This window comes from Urocampus carinirostris, chromosome 13 (genome assembly GCF_059441175.1).
Source record: "Urocampus carinirostris isolate Australia breed hairy pipefish chromosome 13, RoL_Ucar_1.0, whole genome shotgun sequence".
NCBI classification, from domain to species: Eukaryota; Metazoa; Chordata; class Actinopteri; order Syngnathiformes; family Syngnathidae; genus Urocampus; species Urocampus carinirostris.
This window is the reverse complement of record NC_142361.1, coordinates 32,712,517-32,735,390: the sequence shown is the minus strand read 5'-3', so window position 1 is coordinate 32,735,390 and position 22,874 is coordinate 32,712,517. Positions and strand designations below refer to the sequence as shown.

Below are 22,874 nucleotides of genomic sequence, written 5' to 3'. Positions count from 1 at the left end.
GTGATTAAGGGCTATACAAATAAACATGACTTGACTTGGCTACCCAGAGGAAAATCCTAAACCCCTAACACATTGGCATCCATTGGTTTGTTTAACGATATAACATGGATTCATTTACTCCAGCACAGTACTTTATCTTAGTCTTCCTGGTTTATGGGTCATAGAAATACTGATGATATCAGACACTAATTGAACTACTAATTAAAGCCAAAAGTTACTTCTTTGTTCCTGATTCGAGCTACTATGTATGATACACACTCCAGAAATGAGTTTGGGGGGGCCAAAATAGGCTCAGACAACAACAAAAGCAACTTTTTAGAAAGAAAAAAAAACGATGGGAAAGTACACGTAAAATGGTTTGAATACATATTTTTAGAATTAGCAATTTGTAAAAACATACTCCCAATAAAAACACCATTTACAGTTTCTTGGAGGTATTCTCTATAACAGAGGCCACCAATGTGGCGCCAGTTCAGTAAATAGCTCGCCAGAGATGATTCTTTGTAATTTTCTAGGAAATTTAACAAGAGAAATCATTGACGTAATCAAATACATGATCAATGTTTTTTCCAATTAGCCTATAATCTATGGAAGTAAATCAGTGCTCTTGCACAAGGCAGATGTTTTGGTTGTGGGCTTAGCCTATTATAACCCAACATCTATAACAAACTGGTAATAACATGGTAACTACACAGTAATAACATGTTTTTGATTATTACTATTATGACAGCATCCCCTGATCTAAAACCTACACATGGGCAAGGGAAAACTCAAAAACCTCAAAATGAGGACAGTGAAGTCATGTTAATTTGTGGCCCCCTTAATCACAAGGAGTCTCAAGGGCTGCACAGTCAACAGATGATTGCAAACCACAGATTATTATGAAACCATTCCCTGATCTAAAACCGACATGAGGGCAAGGGAGAACTCAAAATCGTTTGCAGAAAGAAAGTTGAGTCATGTTTATTTGTTTAGCCCTTAATCACAAGGAGTCTCAATGGGCTGCACAGATCACAGATTATTGCAAACTACAGACTATTATTAACCATCCCCTGATCTAAAACCTACATGAGGGCAAGGAAAAACTCAAAATCCTAAAGTCATGTTTATTTGTGATTCCCTTAATCACAAAGTCTCAAAGGGCGGCATAGATTATTGCAAACTATAGACTATTATTACACGATCCCCTGATTTTAAACCTACATGAGGACAAGGAAAAACTCAAAAACCTCAACATGAGGAAAATGAAGAAAACATGAGGTAATCCAGGATGACCAGGCTGCAACAGCGTAGTGAGTTGGTTCAGGTGTGTAAATATATATATATATATTTTTTTTTCGAAAGTATTTTTGTGTATTTGCGATAAGAGGCGGGGATACATGGTGGCTATGGCAGGGCGCATCACCACGCAATAACCCTAATACTCCCCCGCACCGAGATGAAAGTGTTCTAGCTTTGAATTATGGACTGCACTTTTCGTATAGGAACGATGGGCATCCATGTCGTCTTTGCACTCATGTCTGCAGCCATTGTCCGTGACTCATTTTTACATTTCTTTGTTTGCTATCGAGCTGACATTTTATTTTTCTTTGCAAGTTATCAAGCTAAATTCTAGCCTCCTTTCTAAAAAGCCATCTGTTTTTGGGTCTTGGTATTTAGATGGCTTTTATTCTTTTAGCTCGCTAGCTTTTTCCATATTTTGCTAAAAATATTCCCGTTCCTACAAAAATATTTTGTATAGCTGTTATATTTTACTCGTTATTTTGTTCTTGTGCTCTTTGAGACTCTTTGTGATAAGGGGCTATACAAATAAATATGACTTGACTGTCCGTGTTACATGTCGAAGTGTCCTTGGGTAAGACACTGAACCCCTAATACCCCCAATAAGCAGGTTAGCGCCTTACATGGCTGCAAGGCCGCTATTGGGAAGTGTGGAGCACATTGTAAAGCGCTTTGGGAAGTCATTGACTTGAAAAGCGCTATATTAATGCAGATTATTTCATTTCATTTTTCATTTCATTTCTCTTAGATTAGCTAAAATTGGCATTTGAGCTTAAAAGTGGTCCATGATATCCTAGCATTTTGTTTTTTCAATTTGTCAGGTTTTTTCTTATTATTGTTTTTATTAATTTATACATGTACTTTATCCATTTTATTTTCTTAGCCTAGCTAAGATGGATATTTGCAACCTCAGTGGAACTGTTTAAATCAAGGCTTAGAACACACTTCTATTCTATAGCTTATAAATGACCTACATTTTATAGTGTCTCCTTTCTCACATCAGTCGGCATCGAGTATAGAACAAATGTTTGCATAGGCTGAACCTTATGGAATTAAAATAGATAGGTTCACCCTGATACAAAATAAAGGTTGGAAGCCTATCCTAAAGGTTGACTTTGGCTGGTCACTCGAGTTGTGATTTAGCTTTTGGTGCTCTCTAGAGGTCTGGACTTGGAATTGTGCCGCTATACTTTTGAAAAGATTCATGTTCTCAACTCTTACCCGATTGGATTTGACTTCCCTGCTAGATTTTGTGTCCTCTTTACGCTTTAGTGCACCCGTGAATCCGGGTCCAGGAAATGAACCTTCATGAGAAAAAGACAAATACCAGGTCAATTCCAAGTGTTAACTATTAGAAACAGACAGTATTTGCCGTTTGTACATTGCCTTAATTAAATTGTCTCTTCTAAATAAAAAAGGTTAAATGAGCAGTCATGCCACTCTCCAAGAAGGGCAAAAAAATTGCAGTAATTGAAAAAAAAAGGGGCATAAAGGGACAGGGGGGGTGATTAGTATATTCTGAAGGACAGTACATTTTCTGAAAACGAAGTATTAAAGTCAAGTCAAGTTTATTTGTGAGGCCCTTAATCACAAAGAGTCTCAAAGGGCTGCACAGACCACAGACTATTGCAAAAGCTGCTGGAACTACACCCGAGGAGAGTGATATGTTTATAATATTTAGAACTGAAGGTCCAAGGACCCCCAAAAGACTTTTAATCGGCGAACCCGGAAGCGGGTCAAACAGGCAAGTCGTCGGTTTGGCCCTATTTACCACCTGTTTAAGATTGTCTAGTGACAGATCACTAAATCGGGAAAAAATCCCTGGACAGCCACCATTGTCTTCAGAAATCTCTTCCCGTATGCGTCGAATCTTCTTATTAAAGAAGACCACAAAGTCATGGTCTGAATGGGTAGTACCATCTGGAATAATCTGTTGCCTCGTTAGCGATGCTAGTGTCGAAAAGGATTTTGGGGTTATTCTTTTGTGCCGCAATCACCTTTTAGGCTGATTTTGCAGAGGCAAGTGCTGCTTTACACCAGGTTTGACGGAAAACCTCAAGCTTGGTAGCACGCCATTTTCTTTCAGATTTCCCGCAGTCTTGTTTAAGCCATCTAGTGTCTTCGGTACCATCCGTAATCATGGTAAATGCGAACTCACGACCAAATAAGATCATCGAGGGCTGGTGGAAAACATCGAAGTGCACAGGGAGCGCAGTTGCTGTGTTTTGCGGAAACGTGGCTCACGTTTAGCATTCCGGACGCTAACGTGTAGCCACCCGGAGCTACCCGGAGCAATCCGGCTTCAACGCCGCTAAACAGAGACACGAAAGCCGGGGGGAATCGGAGAGGAGGCGGACTTGCTAACACGAGGTGGTGTATCCCTGGATTTTCACAAAGAAAAGTTTTCCATCTGCCGCAGGGATGTCGAATTTTTGGACTGGCGTGACGTCATCCACTTCGCTACAAGCACCCCTAGGGCATCATGTTCATCTGTTATTAAACAACGGGGTAGACTGCTGAAAGTGTGAATTTCCCTACGGGGATGAATAAAGTATCTATCTATCTATCTATCTATCTATCTATCTATCTAGTTTCATCAGTAAACCAAGGTGTGCATCTTTTAGATCTTGATTTAAGCCGTAGGGGCGCTATGGAATCCAGGACACTGTGTAGGGTAGCACTCAACTCAGGAACTAATCAACCAAAACAAACACAACAAATGGGATTAAGGGTAAATACAGATTCTTGAATGCATCTCATAACAAATAAGTTACCCAGCAGAAAGAAAAAACACTCAAGGCTTTATCCAATAATTCATTTTTATACCATTTCATTATTGATGAATAAAACTGATTACATGATAGTAATAATGATCATTCATCAAAGTATAAAAAGATAGACCGGTTTTACCATTTCAAAAACTCTTGGTGCCTTTCATGTTACAATAATATATGGCACACACTTGGAAGCCTGATCTGTTTTTTTGTGGGTAATAAAAATGAAATAATTAAGTTTAGATGTTCTTATTGACCTACTCAGCATATAGTGGAAGACAGTAAGACAGTACCTGAAGGCTTTTTCTGTTGTATCAAGCGGGTGAAGGGGACTAAAGGATTTCTGAGGTGTTTTAAGGACACATTCCATTTCTGGGGATTTAAAAATGCAAATTTCTCATTAAAAAGACAGGCAACACGGTGGTTTTCTTTTATCACCTATCATTAGATTATTTATGGTTTGAAATCTCATGATCTGCGTTCCATATAGAGGTAAGAGCTGACGCCCGAGCCTATAATTTTAATCCTTTCATTTTGGGTTCAGGCTTCTTATTCAAATTTTAATTATCCACCCGTTATCGTTCTAGGTTTCTTTTTTGTTGTTTTCGAGCGGTGGAGTACTCAACAAAAATTGTGAAAAATTGGGTTTTCTTCAGGCTTGGTCCTTCAAATCATGATAATTGATCAGGCCCAAGCTGTTTTTTGGCTTCAATACCCGCGGGCCTGGATTGTTTTAGGCCCGATCTTACCTCTAATTCCATTGTTGCAGTTTCCACGTGATTTGTACAGTATCCATACATAAGACATTTAAAAAAATAAAAAAATCTAGCGTTGCTACTGATGATTATTGAACACGTAGCTTTTCTCGCAGCTCCTGCAGCTGTTCGACGAGACGCCCGAGATCGGCGACATCATCTCGCAGCTCGGCGTGCATTTCACCCGACGTCGCGTCGGTGTGAGTTTGCTGCAAAACAACGTAAAAGACGACACTTAAATAAAAACTGCGGCGGTTTGAAGACGCCAGATGCGCAGGCTGTAATTATCTACTGAAGACGATGACGTCGGGTTTGGTGATGCCACGCGGTGACATCACTCTACTAAGGAGAAATGCGATAGTGCTGATTACGGAGCGATTTTTATACCTAGCCACTCCTTTGCACATCTGTTCTCCTTTGCACTCGTACTCCAGTGTTATTGTTATTGTATAGTGACTTGTTTACCTGACTGCCCATTTTGCACATCTGGTTAGCTGCTCCTCTTGCAGTCTTTGCACTACTGTATAATACTATACATAGCTATAACTATTTAGTATATTATTAGTACTTCAATACTCCAACTCAATACAACATTTTATTTATATCTGCACATTCAAGGAAACTCTGCGGGTCAGATGTATCGACATTTCGTACAAGAATGACAATAAAGTATATCTGAATCTGATTTATATTACCTTAGCTTTGGTCGCCAAGCCCCTCAGGCTGAGGTGAGCCGAGGAAAGCATTTGAAGAGCTTCGGCAGAGTTGGATTTTGTCTTACTGCAATCTATGGTCACTATGGAAACAAGACACACAATAATAGAAAAGATTCCCAAGTTATGTAATTCTTAGCTTAAAATGTTTTCACATTGAAATAAATGGTAAATGGTCTGCATTTCTATAGCGCTTTTGATATTATTAGGCGACAAAAAACCCTTATAAACACAACACAGCACCTACTTACTCATAGCAGGACAGACTATGTAGAATAAAAACATATAACTCATTTAAACAAGTTTATTTTATTTACCAAATAAATCGATGATAGAGGATAACATTTGCTAGTGTACCGCGACAATTTCATTAATCTAAGATGATGCTGTCATCTACTACCAGTGACTGAGACCCTCAGGATAAGAGCTAAAATGGGAAAGACGAAATAGCTCTAAAAAATAAAAAATAAATAAAAGTAATTTAAAAAATATATTTCTGAAAAAAAAAAAGTTTCTTGAAAAATAAGCCGTACACAATTTTAAAAGAGTCAAAAATATGTAAAATATGTGGAAAACACAAGTTAACAGGAATGGGATCAGTTTCTCCCAGCTGACATAAAGCAATTTAACCTAAAGAATCCCACCTCAGAACGGATCCTAGGGTCCTCCTGTATTAAAAATTCATTCATTATCTGCACCGCTTATCCTCAGTAGGGTCGCGGGGGTGCTGGAGCCCATCCCCGCCGTCTTCGGGCAGTGGGCAGGGGACACCCTTGACTGGTTGCCAGCCAATCGCAGGGCACACAGGGACAGACAATTCACTCGCTCATTCACACTTAGGGACAATTTGGACCGGCCAATTCACCTATTATGCTTGTTTTTGGAATGTGGGAGGAAACCAGAGTGCATGGAGGAAACCCACGCAAGCACAGGTAGAACATGCAAAGTCCACACAGGGAGGTTCGATCTCACGACCTCAGAACTGTCCCGCACACACGTTAACCACTGCGCCGCCCTAATATTAAAAATGATTCTGTGAAAACTCTCTACTTACATTGACCAATAGTGATGGCTCTTTTAACCACCTCCTTGAACAGACACGGCTCCTTTTCCCAGCCACCGATTTGAAGATCACAGCGATGGGCCTTGGTCAAGAATTGCAGGGCCTAAAAAGCCCCAATCATGATGTTTCCATACAAAGCAACTTTCATTTTGTGAGCGTGCAGAAACGTAAATGCGCAAACCTTTTCATTGTCTTCAGCGTTGGAGCTACGGCCGCCCCCGTACAGGACGGCATACTGATGCCAGATTTGGGCGTCGTTGCTGTGGCAGGAACTGACCCGGCCCAGAAGTTCCTTCAGTTTTGCCCGCAGGGATGCGGGTAGCTCACCTTGGCTGTCCGAGACATTTTCGCCAACAGCCCTAACGAGGATTTTCAAGACCTGCAATGGAAATATTTCGTCAAAAACAAAGGAAAATAGTTAAGGCTACCTCGTTATCATTTTGACACTTGCTAGTTGAAGGTGATCTGTGATTAGTCTTTTCCAGAGCATAAGTCATGTTAATTTACTTTAATGTTATTAAGTATGTGTTGACAATGCCAAACTGAGTTCAAAGAGCCTTTAACATTATTTTTCCACCGACCCTATCTGCTTTTATCAGCTATGTTCAGGATCTGCAACACATTTGGAAGGAGGATAGGGGGGAGGGCAGAGGTGGGGCATGATTTCATGTTTATCATCATCAGTTTTTTTGTGAAGCATGAGAATGGTGAAAGTAAGAAAAATACAGTCCAAACGGCAACCCAAGCCCCTAAATTTTTTTTTTTTTTTAAGTTTTTTGGGGGCGTGTCTAAAAATGTGCAATCGTGAATTTAAGCCACTAGATGGCGGCAGAAAAGAACACATTTTAGAATTTCGGACAGCAACTTTAAAGGAGGCGTGCATCGTTTGAAGTGTCCTTAGAAAAGTTAAAAGTAAAATATTTTCTTTATCAAGTAGGTGTTAACAATGCCAAACAGAGTTCAAAGAGCCTTTATCATTATTTTTCCACCGACCCTATCTGCTCTTATCTTTTGTCAGCTGTGTTCAGGACCTGCAACACATTTGGAAGGTAGAAAGAGGGGAGGGGCAGAGGTGGAGCATTTTTTTGTGGAACATGAAAATGGTGAAAGAGAGAAAAGGCGCGTATTTAAATACAGTCCAAAAGCCAACCCATACCCCGCAAGGAGATAAAACAAAAAGTTTATTTTTAGCGTGTCTAAAAATTTGCAATCATGAAATTAAGTCACAAGATGGCGGCAGAGAGAAACACATTTTCAAATTTCGGACAGCAACTTTAAAGGTGGGGTGCATCGTTTGAAGTGTCTTTGGAAAAGTTGAAAGTAAAATAATTTCTGTTATGTGTTGTTACTATGACAGACAATCATTTGCTTTACAGTTGCTTGTAAGGTAAGGTATTTGATAACATTTCGCACTACAAAATAACAAAAAGTAAAACACCAAGCTGTTATCAAAGTAAAGTTTGCAATTGTGTACAGGTGTTTACGCACTAACATGAAGTGTTTGTAGAAACAGTAGAGAAAAAAAAACATGTATCCCAGCACTGCATTTACCCTTGCATTACTACTTTTGGAACATGCACCAAGTGAAAATACCCCAAAAATTAAGTGATTTCATAACAAAAAAAATTTGAGAGAAGATATCCAATAAATGCCCGAGCTTAATTCCAACTGGCATTGTAACTCAGTATTAATCCTGGAAGAGGGAATACCTAGTGTGCGGTCCCTTCTCAAGGTTTCTTTATTTTCCTCATGCTGAGGTTTTTGAGTTTTTCCTTGCCCCCATGTAGGTTTTAGATTAGGGGATGGTGTAATAATAGTCTGTGGTTTGCAATATTCTGTGGTCTGGTTCAGCCCTTTGAGACTTTTTGTAATTATGGGGGTCACAATTAACCATGACTTGAGGTTTTTGAGTTTTCCCTCATCCTCGTGTAGGTTTTAGATCAAGGGATGATGTCATAATAGTCTGTAGTTTTCAACATTTTGTGGTCTGTGAAGCCCCTTTGAGACTCCTTGTGATAAAGGGCGTCACAAAAAAATATGACATGACAAGTTGCCCCAACACATCCACAACATTTCGCTAATTTACCACGTTTGGTTGAGCAATCCAGTCTCTATGTTGAATTTATTACAATACAAATCTCTTGTAATGAGTTCTATTTGTGCTCTCTCTGTCATGTCCAATATCCAGTTTTCTTTTGATTTAACATCAGTCTTGATTCTGTCAACATGCACACACTTACACGCATGACAAAGGCTGCAATAATGACACAAGCCAGAGGTAGCGGCTGCGAGTAAAATGTTCAAAATTCTTTACAGCTCCCTTCATGAGTCATTAACTGTAAATGCCTCCATTTTTCAAATTGTTGTATAGGGAAAATATGTGTTTTGGGGATATTTGTTTTCTTACTCGGATAAGAAAAGTATTAACATGACAAGAGTTTTTATATATACAATTGATATTTAACAAATTCCTGGTACTTTTTCAAAATTTGTGATTAACTGAGCCCATTTAGCCCCACTCCTGACAATTACAACTTGGTAATAACACGATAACATAGTAACAATATAATAGTAGTTGTAGTGTATTATTTGCCCTCATGTAGGTTTTAGATGAGGGGATGGTGTCATAAGTCTGTAGTTTGCAATAGTCTTTGATCTGTGCAACCCCTTGAGACTCTGTGATTAAGGGCGTCGTAAATAAACATGACTTGACTGTCCTCATGTTGAGGTTTTTGAGTTTTTCCTTGCCCTCATGTTAGTTTTAGATCAGGGGATGTGGCATAATAGTCTGTAGTTTGCAATAGTCTGGTGTCTGTGCAGCCCTTTGAGACTCTTTGTGATTTAGGGCGTCACAAATAAACATGACTTGACTGTCCTCATGTTGAGGTTTTTGAGTTTTTCCTTGCCCTCATGTTAGTTTTAGATCAGGGGATGTGGCATAATAGTCTGTAGTTTGCAATAGTCTGGTGTCTGTGCAGCCCTTTGAGACTCTTTGTGATTAAGGGCGTCACAAATAAACATGACTTGACTGTCCTCATGTTGAGGTTTTTGAGTTTTTCCTTGCCCTCATGTTGGTTTTAGATCAGGGGATGTGGCATAATAGTCTGTAGTTTGCAATAGTCTTTGATCTGTGCAGCCCTTTGAGCCTCTTTGTGATTAAGGGCTATACAAAATAAACATGACTCGTAACAGAAAGGCATATCAATAAATTCAATATTCACAGTACAACTGACTTGAATCTGGCGAAGACCAATTGCTTGACAGAAACTAAGACACATCACGCATTCGGCACCCGCATGCCAGACAGCAGGATACTGATCTTGAGTAAATATCAAACCCCTCGCTGCCAATTGTAGTAGACTTAATGAAAGTGTCAGGGGAAGTTTGTTCTTTACCTGGACGTCCTTGTATTTGTCCCTTAGATCCATCAGGCGGTGGTAGGCGTTGATTGCTTCAGCGAAGGCGCCCACGTCAACACTGACAACCAGGAAGTTTTCCCAAATCTGCCAGTGTTCGTAATTACATTTCAGGGCTTCTTGGAGGGTGCGGAAGGCCTTATTCCTGGACGAAAATGTTTTAAAAGAAAGACAAAAACATGACTGTTTTGACATTGATGTCTCACAGTTTTACCAATGACCGGTTATCAATAGACATGAAGGGATATAATTGACAATATTCCCTTAGGTCATAAATACCCGCCCATAATTTTATTTAAAATGACTAGCTCTCAAGCACACCTACTCTCCATATATTTTGTATGCATCTCTATTCAGATGGTTATTTCTTTCAGGCTTCGCAAAGCTCTTTGAGACAATCAGCTGTGTTGGAGGAGGGAAACATCATGCTGGAGGAGCGCCCTAGACCAATGGCTGTCAATTGCTTTTTCAATCATTTTGGTAATTGATCACTCACTTCTTGGCTCTAATTTCAACACCACACTTGGTGTCACTTGTCCTGATTACCCTCCAATCACACCTCTCCCTCTTCACTCTTTAAACACTCTGTATCCTCAGCTATGTGTTAGCTTGTTGTCTATCTTGTCATTTACTACGCCTTCTTGTCACAGACTTGTTGTCCCAGTGTACCGAACCCCTTGTCCCCTTTCTGGATCACAAGTACCGCCCACAGAATTCTTGGACCGCTACCTTTGCTGCCTGCCGGATCAGTGTACTGAACCCTACTCGAAATAGAGACCACTGCACTAATCTGTTTCTGCACTGTGCTTCCCTCTGAGAGTGGCCGCGACAAATTCAAATTTGTTTTTAATTTGTTTTACAAAAAGGCTGCGTTTTCACACTGGGACGTTTTTCAAGTCCTGGGTTCTATAACCAATTAAACGATTATTCAGTTACTGATAAGGGATGAAAATACAACAGTTTTCTAAATTGAACTGATTAAATTATCAGTGCAGGGATGAGAACCTTTCCCCTTTAAAATAATCACCAAAAAATGCATAATTATTCAATATAAATACGGTCTTTTAGAACACAAAGTAGTTTGTGAAAATTAATAAAGCCTACAAATTGAGATTGACCAATATGAAAGAGTTCTTGAAAAATATTGAATGTACCAAATAGTAATTCAAGATTTTTCTACTGGCTTAAGAAAACGTTTCATCTTTATTCAACACAAACGTAGAAGGTCTCCTTAAATAGCAGACGTTAAAGTGATCATTTACTGTTGAGAACCAGAAGCGTTGATCTAAAAATGCATTAAACAATTAGTCAGTTATTTAAATAGCTGGCGATTCATTTGATATTCGGTGAAATTCCGATGAGTCAATGATTTGTTGCACATTTGTTGGCTTGGAGAGGAATGGGCGCCCAAGATACACCACAGGAAATGGTGCCACAACAACCCTAGTGGTTAAGGGACCCAAACAAACAACCACCCACACATATTTACACAAGCCATTTGGGTATCCTGTGGGATCTCACTTACTTATTTTGAAGGCGAATGTATGCAGTCGACAGGTTGTTCCAGGCCTCTGCATTCTAAAAGCAGAAAGCCATTAAGTGAAAAAAAGCTTAGATTAGAAGATGCCATCTAAGAATTTACAGATGCTTTTAAAGTAATACATAGATTGGGTCGATGGTAGATGGTAGAATATAATGATAATATGAATAACATTGTTTAAAAACACAGTGCTTATTCCCAGTGTCCCTTTGTGTGACTTCCTGTCCTGTGCTTGCTATGATTTATGTTTTTTCTAAATCAAGATAGTTACCAATCCTCCCCTCTCACAAACAAAAAACCCATCTAGAAATCATTATAGAATTTTGAGTTTTTTAAGCTTATCAAGTTTAGTGCTTAAAAATGGAACATGATGTGTTGCTTTGCTGAGTGTTTTAAGTCAAGTCATGTTTATTTGTATAGCGCTTAACAGTGTCTGAAACTCGTGAGAAAAAGTTAGCGGAGACCAGGGCAGACAACTCTGAAAGGTTGCCTGCCCCATTTTTCACAACTTGGAACGCAATAAGACGACTCATCACAAAAAATAAAAGAACATTGTTGCAAAGTATTAAGGATTGATAATCAGAATATATATAACTGAACAACACTTTAAAATTAAGTTTATTATAAATCTACTTGTAACATTCATTGCATGTATATGACATGGCTGTTTTCCATCTGCCATCAGTATGTACCTGTATGTACTCGTCTTCATTCCTGCAATGTTTCCGTTGCGTCGTCTGCCACAAGCCACGTGAACTCCTCTTTCCTTGAAGCTTTTAATGTACATTTAACATTTTGTAACGTCATCAATTTTGTTGGCTTCTTTTGAATCCTTCTTCTAGGGCTGAGGTTTCGGTTTGATTCCTAACCACTTATCCATTTTTCTTGGTTCTTTGTGCGTCTACTTTGGAAAATAATATGCAAATGCACGACCCTATTAGGCTCAGGAAAGCCCAGAAGCACAAAGTTATTCGATGCAGGCTTCTGATTGGCTGCCAAACATGCAAATTGCCAAAAGAACCGACATTTCCAAACCGAACGAAGATTTCGAAATCGGAATAAAGCAAACTTTTGATTTGGGGGAAAAAACAAACGAAAATATATATATTTTTTTTTCCATTAAAAAGTTGTCGGCCACCCGGGCGGAGACGTTTTGTAAGTTGTACGCCTGACATAAAAGATGGACACCCCGGGCGTCCGGGCAGACGTGGTATAGCCCTTAATCACAAAGAGTCTCAAAGGGCTTCACAGACTTGTTTTCTGTTTCCATTTCTTTCTCTTAATTCACTGTTTTGCTCTCTTTCCCCGCTTTCTCTCTTTTTCTTTTCTCCCTTGCTTTCTTTTATCTTTCCTTTTTTCTGTCTTTTTCATTTTTAAACAAATTTGATCAAATGGAATATTTATGGAGGAATGAAAAATAAAATACAACGTGTACGTCTATCTTTTATGTATCCATTGCTTATTGTTGCAGCAAAAGAGTTCCAATGTTTTGGTCCTTTTTCATTTTTTTCCATGGAAAGTTGACAATGGAAAGTACAAAAAATGCAGGGGGAATAATAAGAACCCAGCCCCAAAAATGGAGATAAATTATTTTGAAATAGCAGCAATAGAAAAAGTGAATAAGCCTACGTTATGTTTTTTCCTCATCAGCTACTGAAGTATTGGATTCAAGACTGTATGGGAATATACAAAGAAGCAAAAAACTCCTTTCCCCCCACCCTACCAATTTTTGAACCCATTTCAGCCTGCAACTCAAAAAGTTTGAACAAGGATTTCTACCGTATATGAAGCTGTATGAACATAAAAAAAAGGTTTTAATAGTATCTCTGAATGTCCACACCAATTGTCATGTCTAGCATCCCGGACGCTAACGTGGAGCTACATAACGTAGGCTTATTCACTTTTTCTATTGCTGCCCTTTCAAAATAATTTATCTATGGGCCTTTTTATCCCTGCACTTTTGCACTTTCCATTGTCAACATAGCACTGTTAGGACAGACAGAGACACAAAAGCCTGCAGGAAGCGGAGAGGAGGCAGACTCGCTATCTACGTGAATACGAGGTGGTGTAACCCTGGGCACATCTGCTGCAGGGACGTCAAACTTTTAGCCTAGCGTGTGACTTCATCTACTCCGCTGTTGCTAAACTACAACATAGCACCCTGAGGCCATCCTGTTAATTTACAACAAAAGGATACTGCTGGAAATGTGAATTTCCCTACAGGGATGAATAAAGAATCTATCTATCTATCTAAAAAATGTCTATAAAGTTCAGCAGCGATGCTGCTCTCTTACAACAATGACTTCAAGAGCACGGCCAAAAATATTCAAGATTTAAAACTGAAAAATACAAAAAGATTTCGTGTCCCAATGCAAAATTTGTACACACGTTTTAAGACCCTTTTAAACAGGACAGCAAACTCGTCCACAGGCAAGTAACGGTTAATACACTTCCTATATTGCTGCAATATCGCGTTCCAAAATATTTATAGTGGTTCCTCAAAAGGGATTACATTATTTTTCTTCGGTCTAGACGCGAGACAGTGTGTGCAGAGAGAGATATGAGGGAGGACTGACAAGAAGCGTGTTGTAAAGCGAGAGATTTATGCCTCTCTCGTGTTTTTCTTTCGGACGACCGCTGTAACGTTTCATCGGTGTGTTTATCTTGGTACTCACATCTGGCTCCAGTCCCACACATCTTTGGAAAGCCTTGGCCGCGCCCTCGTAGCTCTCCAAGGCCAAGTAGGCACAGCCGAGGGCGAACCAAACGCCGAGCTGCACACACAACGTACGCCTTCGGTTCAAATCTGGATTTTCTTCACAGATTTATAGTCGCCTTCGCAATCAACCGCTCGACGGTGTGTTTCCTATGAAGCGTAACGATAACTTATACCTGCAGGGTGTTGATTTTGAGTGACTGTTCGAAGCAGTCGACGCACTGCTGGAATTGTTTGTTGCGGAGATAGAGCAGGGCCTTGGAGCGCATAGCTCTGGCGCTACGACGGCCTGACAGTTCCCAAGCACGGTCGTAATACTGGTGATCCCTCAGGATGTCTCCGAGCAGACAGTACAGACTGGGGGTCTCCTTTTTCTCCAATTCCCGCCGGACGATCTCTTCGGCCTGAGCGGGTGGGGGAAAACACGTGTCAGCTTTGTCCTCGTAAATTAAAAATCTAAGACATAGAGACAAGGGGAGGTTTTTTTTTTTATCTTCCAAGAAAATTCACAAATTCCTTGGACAATTGGAAATCTCAGGGATCTGAGTGGTGAGCTACCCAGACCAGGAATCCAACAAGAATCTGATTCATCATAGGGCAGGGGTTGGCAACCTATGACACGCGTGCCAGCAGTGGCACACGAGGGCACGGCAAAATAATGATTCTTTTTTCAAAAAAAATGTGCATTTTAACCTGAAATTTAGACATTTTCAATTGCGCACCGTGTTGTTTGGAGGCATTAAGGTAGCGCCCGCCCTCCTCTTCTCCGTGTGTGAGCATGTGTCGACGAGGAGAGGAGGAGAGAGCTGTGTATTAACCCAGCCAACGAAACACAGGCGCGCGATAAAAGAATGAATCACGACAGCTCCTTGTGCGAAAAAATCTCATTCTTTTAAGCCAGCGTGGATAGATGACTGTGGCTTTGTACGAGAAAAAGACCATGCTGTTTGTGCATGATGCCTCGAGAGCTTTGTGCCTGTTAAACATGATTACGAGACGAAACATGAACATGAATTCAAGCAGGAGTCTGACAAGGCGGAGACATTAAAACGCGCTGTGTTCAGGTACGGCAAACAAACACGGACCCTGAAAACCTTTGTCACTGCTAAAAACACCACCACTGAAGCAAGTTATCACATTGCTCATTGCATGGCAAAGGACAGAAAACCTTTTAAAAATGGCAAATACATTAAAGAAGCGTGTGTGCAATTCAAGTTTTGGTATTTTCTGCAATAGGGTTTCATTGGTGAATAGTATGGTAGCGGTCCATATCACTTGTTTTTTGATTATAGTTCATTGCTGATGAAGAGTGGTTGATTCTTGTGGTTGTGGTTCTTGTGTCTACAGGCCATTCCACATGTTGCTCACATTCATTTTTTAGTTTATTGATGAACAAGGATAGTGGAAAATAAATTGGTCAGTTATACAATTTCAATGTCTATACAGTTCAGTTGGATATAAAAAAAATGTTGTGCGAGTCATTAATCTTGGTGTGACACTCTGATTTACAAGAACTTTTGAAAGTGGCACTCCACACCAAAAAGGTTGCTGTCATAGGGAACCACATCAAGGTCCCGGTAGGAATTGGATCGACTGTGGATTGCTGAACCAGCATGTTCTTAAAGCGCATATCCATATATTTGGGATTTTCCGAACTGGAAAACGTCTAAATTTGTTTTTTCTTTGCTTATTCGATGACCCCTCTCATCATTTATTTGAAGGGTCATTAAGATTTGTGTATTATAGTGTGAAACCAACACAGATTTAGGTTGATTCTAAAATTTTACAAACTAATAACTGGTTTATTAACCGAAATTAGAGTAGGTGACGAGTCATCATTGCACCATTGTTACAATGCACTATTATTATAACTTGGGCCAGTCTCTAAGCAATATGTTAGCAGTATCTTTGCCTACTTATTCTGACAGATTTTGATCTCATTTTTCTCTTTAGAATTCTTTATTACACGTTTACCCCGGAGTGCCATGTCTAATCTTGTTGCATACAATGGTTCACCACACGGAAATCAATGACAATAAAGACAATTGTGTTATATTCTAATAAAACAGAAATAAGAGCGAGAACTATATACGACAGGACATTTCAATACACTTTTCTGTGTTATTATTCTTTTTTATTGTTGATTGTCTCAATCTATAGCATTTGATGTACAGTGAACCCTTGTTTATCCTGGGGATTATGATCCAAAAACCACTAGGGATAGAAACCTTTCTTTTTTTTAATTATTACACACTTAAATGTAGGAAATTGACCAATCCTATCTTGGCAAAAAGAACAATATTGATTAGTATCTTTGCTTTCTTCTAGTGACCAGCCAGGTAACGGTTACATTTATCAATAAGTGGCCCTCTTATACACTAATTATTCATCATGATGTAATATGGGGTAATATATTTGACAATTTTGTTTGATCAAGCTGTTTAAAATTGCGTCAAGTTTTATTTTTCCATGACAGAAAATAATCGAGAAGCACTGCTTTATGTCAAGTATTACCAATTTACAGCCTATAGTAACTTGAATTTTATTATTGCTTGCTTAAAACTGTTAACTATTATAGTGGAGGTCCCACTAATGGCTGACAGACTTGTATCCACAACATCCTAATATTTTTAATTATCAAAATTTTTGCGATCATTATCCTTATATTTTGATTTTTTACATTAGTAGGAGCACAACTTGGTTGTGTATGCTCTTTGCCTCACTGTAATGAGTGCGAGGTATGTTGTGAGGATTTATAGGCGATAACATTTTGAGTATTATTCAATCCGCCCACACAAATTGTTAGAAATATTCAAAGAATTTATGATCCTCATTGGATTACTTTTTTGATTTTCAACATTAGTAGAAGCACAACTTGGTTGTGTATCCCATTTACCTCACCATAGTTTGTGCGAGGCACATGAGAGTCACCCATGTTGTGAACATGATTTGGTAATAACATTTTGAGTACCGTATTCTGTGTGCAAAAAGGTAGTGTGTTTAGGGTTACTCTCGCTCTCTCTCTTCCTCCTTTCAACCCCCCCTCTATCTCTCTTCCTTCCCTCTCTCTCTTTCTTCCACCCGTCTCGCTCTCTTCCTCCTTTCTTCCCCCTCTTTCTTTTCTCTCTTTTCCTCCTTTCTCCCCCTTCACATTTCCTCCTTTCTTCACACACCCCCCTCTCTCTCTTTTGCTCCTTTCTTCACACCACCCCTCTCTCTCTTTTGCTCCTTTCTTCACACCCCCTCTCTCTCTTTTGCTCCTTTCTTCACCCCCCCCTCTCTCTCTCTCTCTTTTGCTCCTTTTTTCACACCCCCTCTCTCTTTTGCTCCTTTCTTCACACCCCCTCTATCTCTCTCTTTTGCTCCTTTCTCCCCCCCTCAGTTCCTCCTTTCTTCACATCTCTCTCTCTCTCTCTCTCTTCCTCCTTTCTTCCTCCCCTGTCTCTTTTCCTCCTTTCTTCCCCCCTCTCTCTTTTCCTGCTTTCTCCCCCCTCTCTCTTTTCCTGCTTTTCCCCCCCCTCTCTCTCTTTTCCTCCTTTCTTCCCCCCTCTCTCTCTTCCTCCTTTTCCCCCCTCTCTCTTTTCTGCCTTTCTACCCCCCTTCTCTTTATCTCTTTTCCTCCTTTCCCCCCTACTCACTCTCTCTCTTCCCTCTCTCTATCTTCCCTTTCTCTCTTCCTTCTCCCTCCCTCTTTCTTCCCCCACGCCCTCCTCTCTCTCTCTCCCTCTCTCTTTCTCTCCCTATCCCTCCCTCTAATACTTATTGGAATACATTCTGAATAAAGTTTTGTTTTGACAAATGTATTTTCTTGAATAACAGATTTAATGGACAACACAATTTAAACATACAATAAATATTCCGAAACAACTACCCATATCGCATAAGCAATCTTTTTAGTTTTGGTGATCATATCTGTATAATTCAAATGAAACCTTATTTTTCTAAGGCTTTATAATCAAAACACTTCAATTGAATTCCTGACCCACCAGCTTTCCATAAAAGTCCCCTCTCTAGCTCGCCCTTGCTTGTAATGCCTTGTGCAAAATTTAATTATCGTCTATGATTTACACGTTTGTTTTTTGGTCGACTTCTCCAGCGGGTGGGAAAAAATGTCTTTATTCAAATTCATGAAGAGCATTTTCTGGAACAACATGGTCGTATTCACAAATCACACACCCAAGTTGCTTGCCGCATTAATAAGCAGCGTATAAAATGAAAGCGAATGCAATTTCCGTTGGTCAAAATTGCTGATTTCAAGTATACGTTATGAATGAAAATAGGAGTTTGCATACCTTGCCGTGTTGGCCGAGTCTCTCGTAGCATATGATAACATCTTCCCATAGCTGCAGCTTTTCGTAAATGATTAGAGCTGAACTGATGCAGGCGAGATCTGTCAGAAGAGTCGCCAGTTGTTTCTGGAGAGAAAGATGGATGCTGAAGACTGTACTATGCAAAGAAACATATTCAATTTAGCCACATATTTTCAGCTGTTTGTGTTACTTGCAAGAGCACACCATGTCAACAAGTGCAACAAGTACAATACCACAGCGGCACGGTGGCGAGCTGTAAAAAATATTGTGTGCTATATTTTGTATGTATATTTTGTAGGTTTATATAAGTATGTTTTAGGCTTGTATAAGTAACCTCTATTGTTTTGTACGAAAAAAACAAACATTTCATAAAATAATATGCTCTATAAAGATAAATAAAGTAAAGTTTGACTAACTTTTGGAAAATGTAGAAAGAAGAAAAAAGGTGCAATTAGAACCATACACAGGGTAGGATATCGAGATCATACGAATATTTTATTCCTGCAGTCCAAATGATTCAAATTAGATGATTTAGTAAAATTCTTCACTGCACAACTGCTTTTTAAGGTCAACAAAAACAGTGCCAGAAAACATCCATAATTTATTCATTCTGAAAAAGGGAAATTATAACTTAAGGGGCTGTAGTGAATTCATAATCCCAAAGGTGAGAACCACCAGGAAAAGTATGTGTGTGTCTGAATGTGGAGTCAAGCTTTGGAACGGTTTGCAAGACGAGATCGAACGGTGACCAACTCTTCACTTGTTCAGGTTTAGATACAAAGAAACAATCCTGGCAAAATACAGAGATGAGGAGGGTGGGGTATGAGTGGTGCGGGAGATTGGGAATAGTGTGTCTAGTTAACTTTGTGTTATTGTTGCTATTCTTATATCATAACTGTTATTATTAATGTCATTACAATTGTTGTTATATCATTGGTGTATTTGGTGGGGAAGATAAGGGGTAGGTAATATAAGCATTTGCTTCTTACTACCCCTTTTCAAACATATTATGTAACATTATTTTGTTGTTAAGTTATTGTTCCGTTTTTATTTTGATGTTTGAAATAAAGTTTTCATTCATTCATTCATGTGCTTTAAGAGGTCCTTCTCCATGGTAATAAAGTGGCCGGGAAAAAAAAGCAATCCAACCATTATCTCAACCGCATCAAGCTTTCTTATTCCACTTTCGTTTCAAAAGATACTCGCCTTTTCTTCACACTTTACACCAACCATATTGAATAGATGGACGAGATATTAAACAATAAAAGTTTCAAAGTTCTTAGCGAGCTGGAGGGTAGGCGTACAATGTGAGGTGGGCATGAATGATGCGAGAGTGTAGGGGAGCGCGAGAGTTTAGTTTGAGAGAGTTCTGTGTGTTTACAATAAACGGGTGGTGACTGTTGTCGCTCTCCAAAGAGACCGTAAGTGTTTCTGAGTATTTTCCCATGAACGAGGAGCAATCCATTACCCACACAAAATGACACGCTACATTGGTGGCAGCGGTGGGATTACGAGCAAGTGAAGGAGAGATGTCAACCCACGAACTAGGAAGAGGAAGCCGGATTTCTTCTTCGGGCTGGATGCTGGGTGACCTCTCACAGCGCCACACGCCAGTAGTGGCGGAAAGAAGCAGCTAAAGGTCTTGGACTATACCGATATTTGTAAGGAAGAGCTTGCTCTGTCCACTCCACGCATCGGCCCGGTATTGCAGTACCTCCGGGAACGGTGTATTCGCAATGATCGCAGCAAGGCTTTAGGGCTAGGACCTTAGCTTGGCCTTTTGGCTGAGAGTAAGTGTCCCGGTTCCTAGGCTTTGTAGCGTATTATGAACTGACCGTTAACGGATAATGGATAATGAATAACGAAGATAGATCAATAACCCTTAAAAACCCCACTACAGTAATGTCCTGTACTCGGAAAAAGGTGCACACAATACAAAATCTAACTTACAGCAATGTCCGTATGTCTTTCGACATCCCGAAAAAAATCTTCGTATCTACCGTTTTACATAAGTCGAATGTTCGTAAGTAGGGGAGCGTCTGTACTGATCAACAATGAGAAAATGGGCGTTATTATTATTTCTCTCTTTGTTTCCTTATCCTCACTGTAAATGTGGAACTGGAGTTGTCCAATTTCGTTGTCACAGCATATCCCATGTTGTAACAATGACAATAAAGGCATATTCTATTCTATTCTATTCTATTAGCTCAGGAGGTAGGGATCGTCTTGGGATCAAGAGGTCGCAGGTTCGATTCCCGGCTCCTCCGTGTTATATGTCGAAGTGTCCTTGGGCAAGACACTGAATCCCTAATGCCCCCAATAAGCAGGTCAGCGCCTTGCATGGCTGACTCCCTATTGGTGTGTGAGTGTGTGTGTGTGAATGGGTAAGTGTGAAGCACATTGTAAAGCGCTTTGGGAAGTCTTCATTGACTTGAAAAGCGCTATAGAAATGCAGACCATTTACCATTTAACACAATATTTTCTTTTGTTAGAAATCAGTATGGGTCCATATTATCTATGAGTGCTTGTTCTCATCTCATCTCATTAGCCGTACCGCTTATCCCCATTAGGGTCGCGGGGGGGCTGGAGCCCATCCCAGCCATCTCCGGGCAGTGGGCAGGGGACACCCTGAACTGGTGGCCAGCCAATCGCAGGGCACACGGGGACAGACAACTCATTCGCTCATTCACACCTAGGGACAATTTGGACCGGCCAATTCACCTGAAATGCATGTTTTTGGAACGTGGGAGGAAACCGGAGTGCCCGGAGGAAACCCACGCAGGCACGGGGAGAACATACAAACTCCGCACAGGAAGTCTGGAGCTGGATTTGAACCCACGACAGGTTCCCATGACATGAACTGTGCCGCACAAGCGCTAACCACTGCGCCGCCGTGCTGCCCTGAGTGCTTGTTATACATCAATAAAATTTTGAGTTTGTTAATTCAAGTGTAAAATTAGAATGCATTTAGAAAATTTGCTCTCATTTTTAGTGATAGAAAGTATACAAAATAAAAATACAATTCGGTACAAAAGCAAAACCCTTTTGCAATATAAAGAGCCTTTTCTACCCCCTTTGTTGTGAAAAAATAAATAAATATATCACCCGATGCAATCAAGGCTCTCGACCTACTTTCTTGTCTCCGGGCTGCAATAAGGACTCTTCAATTCCGGTTTTATTGCTGTTATCAGTTATTATATGGCACCCGGGTGAAAGCTCCCCAAAATTCTCTTCCCCTCTCTCAGGCATTCCTCCTCCTTCAATGTCTCAGACAAGTGTAAATTATTCCATTATTCCAAAGCTCCCTTTTTTTGGACGACACATATCTTTGACATGTTATCACGTCTATTCGTCATCCGAGCTTTTATGATGCTTTGCTGCTCGACAGACGTCGACATTTTTTTCATATTTGACTCCTCAAGCAATCCTTTTGCTAAGTGAAACCATCGGCTCGTTTCTTAGGCTGATTTCCTTAAAGGTACAGTGTGTAATACTTGACCACTAGATGTTGCTGTGTTGTCTTGAAAAGGCATAAGGAAGAATACAAATTACGGGGACTCAAAGTGACCGAAATGCAGTTATTCTTACCTAGCCTTTTGTGAAAAGACAGAGAAAAGAGGAATTAAAGAGAAAAGGAAAAAACAAGAAAAATTAAAAACAAAAGAAACGTGAAAAACCATAAAAGGAAAAACAGAATGGAAAAAAGATAGAAAAAAACAAGAAAATGTCATGGTGACTGATGCGAGGCACCAGAGTCTGCTCCGTTGGCGCCAACAGCCACGGACGCTGATTGGCTGCTTCCTCTTTTTTAAACCCCCGCCTTCCTGACAATACTCGTCGGATCGTCTGCGAACCTACGCTACACGCTAGGCAAACTTTTGTGACTCCTGACTCTATCCTGCCCTGTTGTTCTGTCTGATTCCCGTTGCTGACATTTTTTCTGGGCCCGTTTAAGTTTTTGCTCCTCTGTCCCGGCCATCGACCTGTTTTTTCTCATTGTCAACAACTAACTTCGCTCAACACGGAAGTGCCACTTCCGCGTTCCAGCTATCTGCTACCCGTGACTGACGATCATCGGATCGTGGATGCCTCCTTTTCTCCTTCTAAATAAAACGGAGTAAAACAAACGCGATTGGGTCCCGTCTCCGCTCCTGGTTCGTGACAGAAAAATGGAAAAACAGAAAGAAGAGCAAAGTAGAAAATGAAAGAAAAAAAGAATTAGGAAACATGAAAAACTGAACAAATTAAAAGAAAAAAAGAAAAAAAAGAAATCAAAGAAAACATAAGGGGAAAAGAAAAGGAAAAC

At 40.0% G+C, this 22,874-nt stretch overlaps 1 protein-coding gene across 1 annotated transcript in view; it reads right to left on the bottom strand.

Moving 5' to 3' along the window:
• Positions 1 to 4,515: 4,515 nt before the first annotated feature.
• The window catches only part of ttc27 (tetratricopeptide repeat domain 27), a 68,564-nt gene continuing 50,205 nt past the window's right edge, over positions 4,516 to 22,874 (bottom strand). Inside the window, exons 13-21 of the mRNA XM_088351862.1 lie at positions 18,551 to 18,673; positions 14,435 to 14,662; positions 14,218 to 14,316; positions 11,528 to 11,580; positions 9,982 to 10,147; positions 6,768 to 6,965; positions 6,578 to 6,689; positions 5,506 to 5,606; positions 4,516 to 5,019 (exon numbers count right to left, since the gene is read on the bottom strand). Of these exons, the coding sequence (XP_088207988.1) occupies positions 4,900 to 5,019; positions 5,506 to 5,606; positions 6,578 to 6,689; positions 6,768 to 6,965; positions 9,982 to 10,147; positions 11,528 to 11,580; positions 14,218 to 14,316; positions 14,435 to 14,662; positions 18,551 to 18,673 (1,200 nt within the window). The 3' untranslated portion in view covers positions 4,516 to 4,899. The remainder of the gene's footprint in view (positions 5,020 to 5,505; positions 5,607 to 6,577; positions 6,690 to 6,767; positions 6,966 to 9,981; positions 10,148 to 11,527; positions 11,581 to 14,217; positions 14,317 to 14,434; positions 14,663 to 18,550; positions 18,674 to 22,874) is intronic.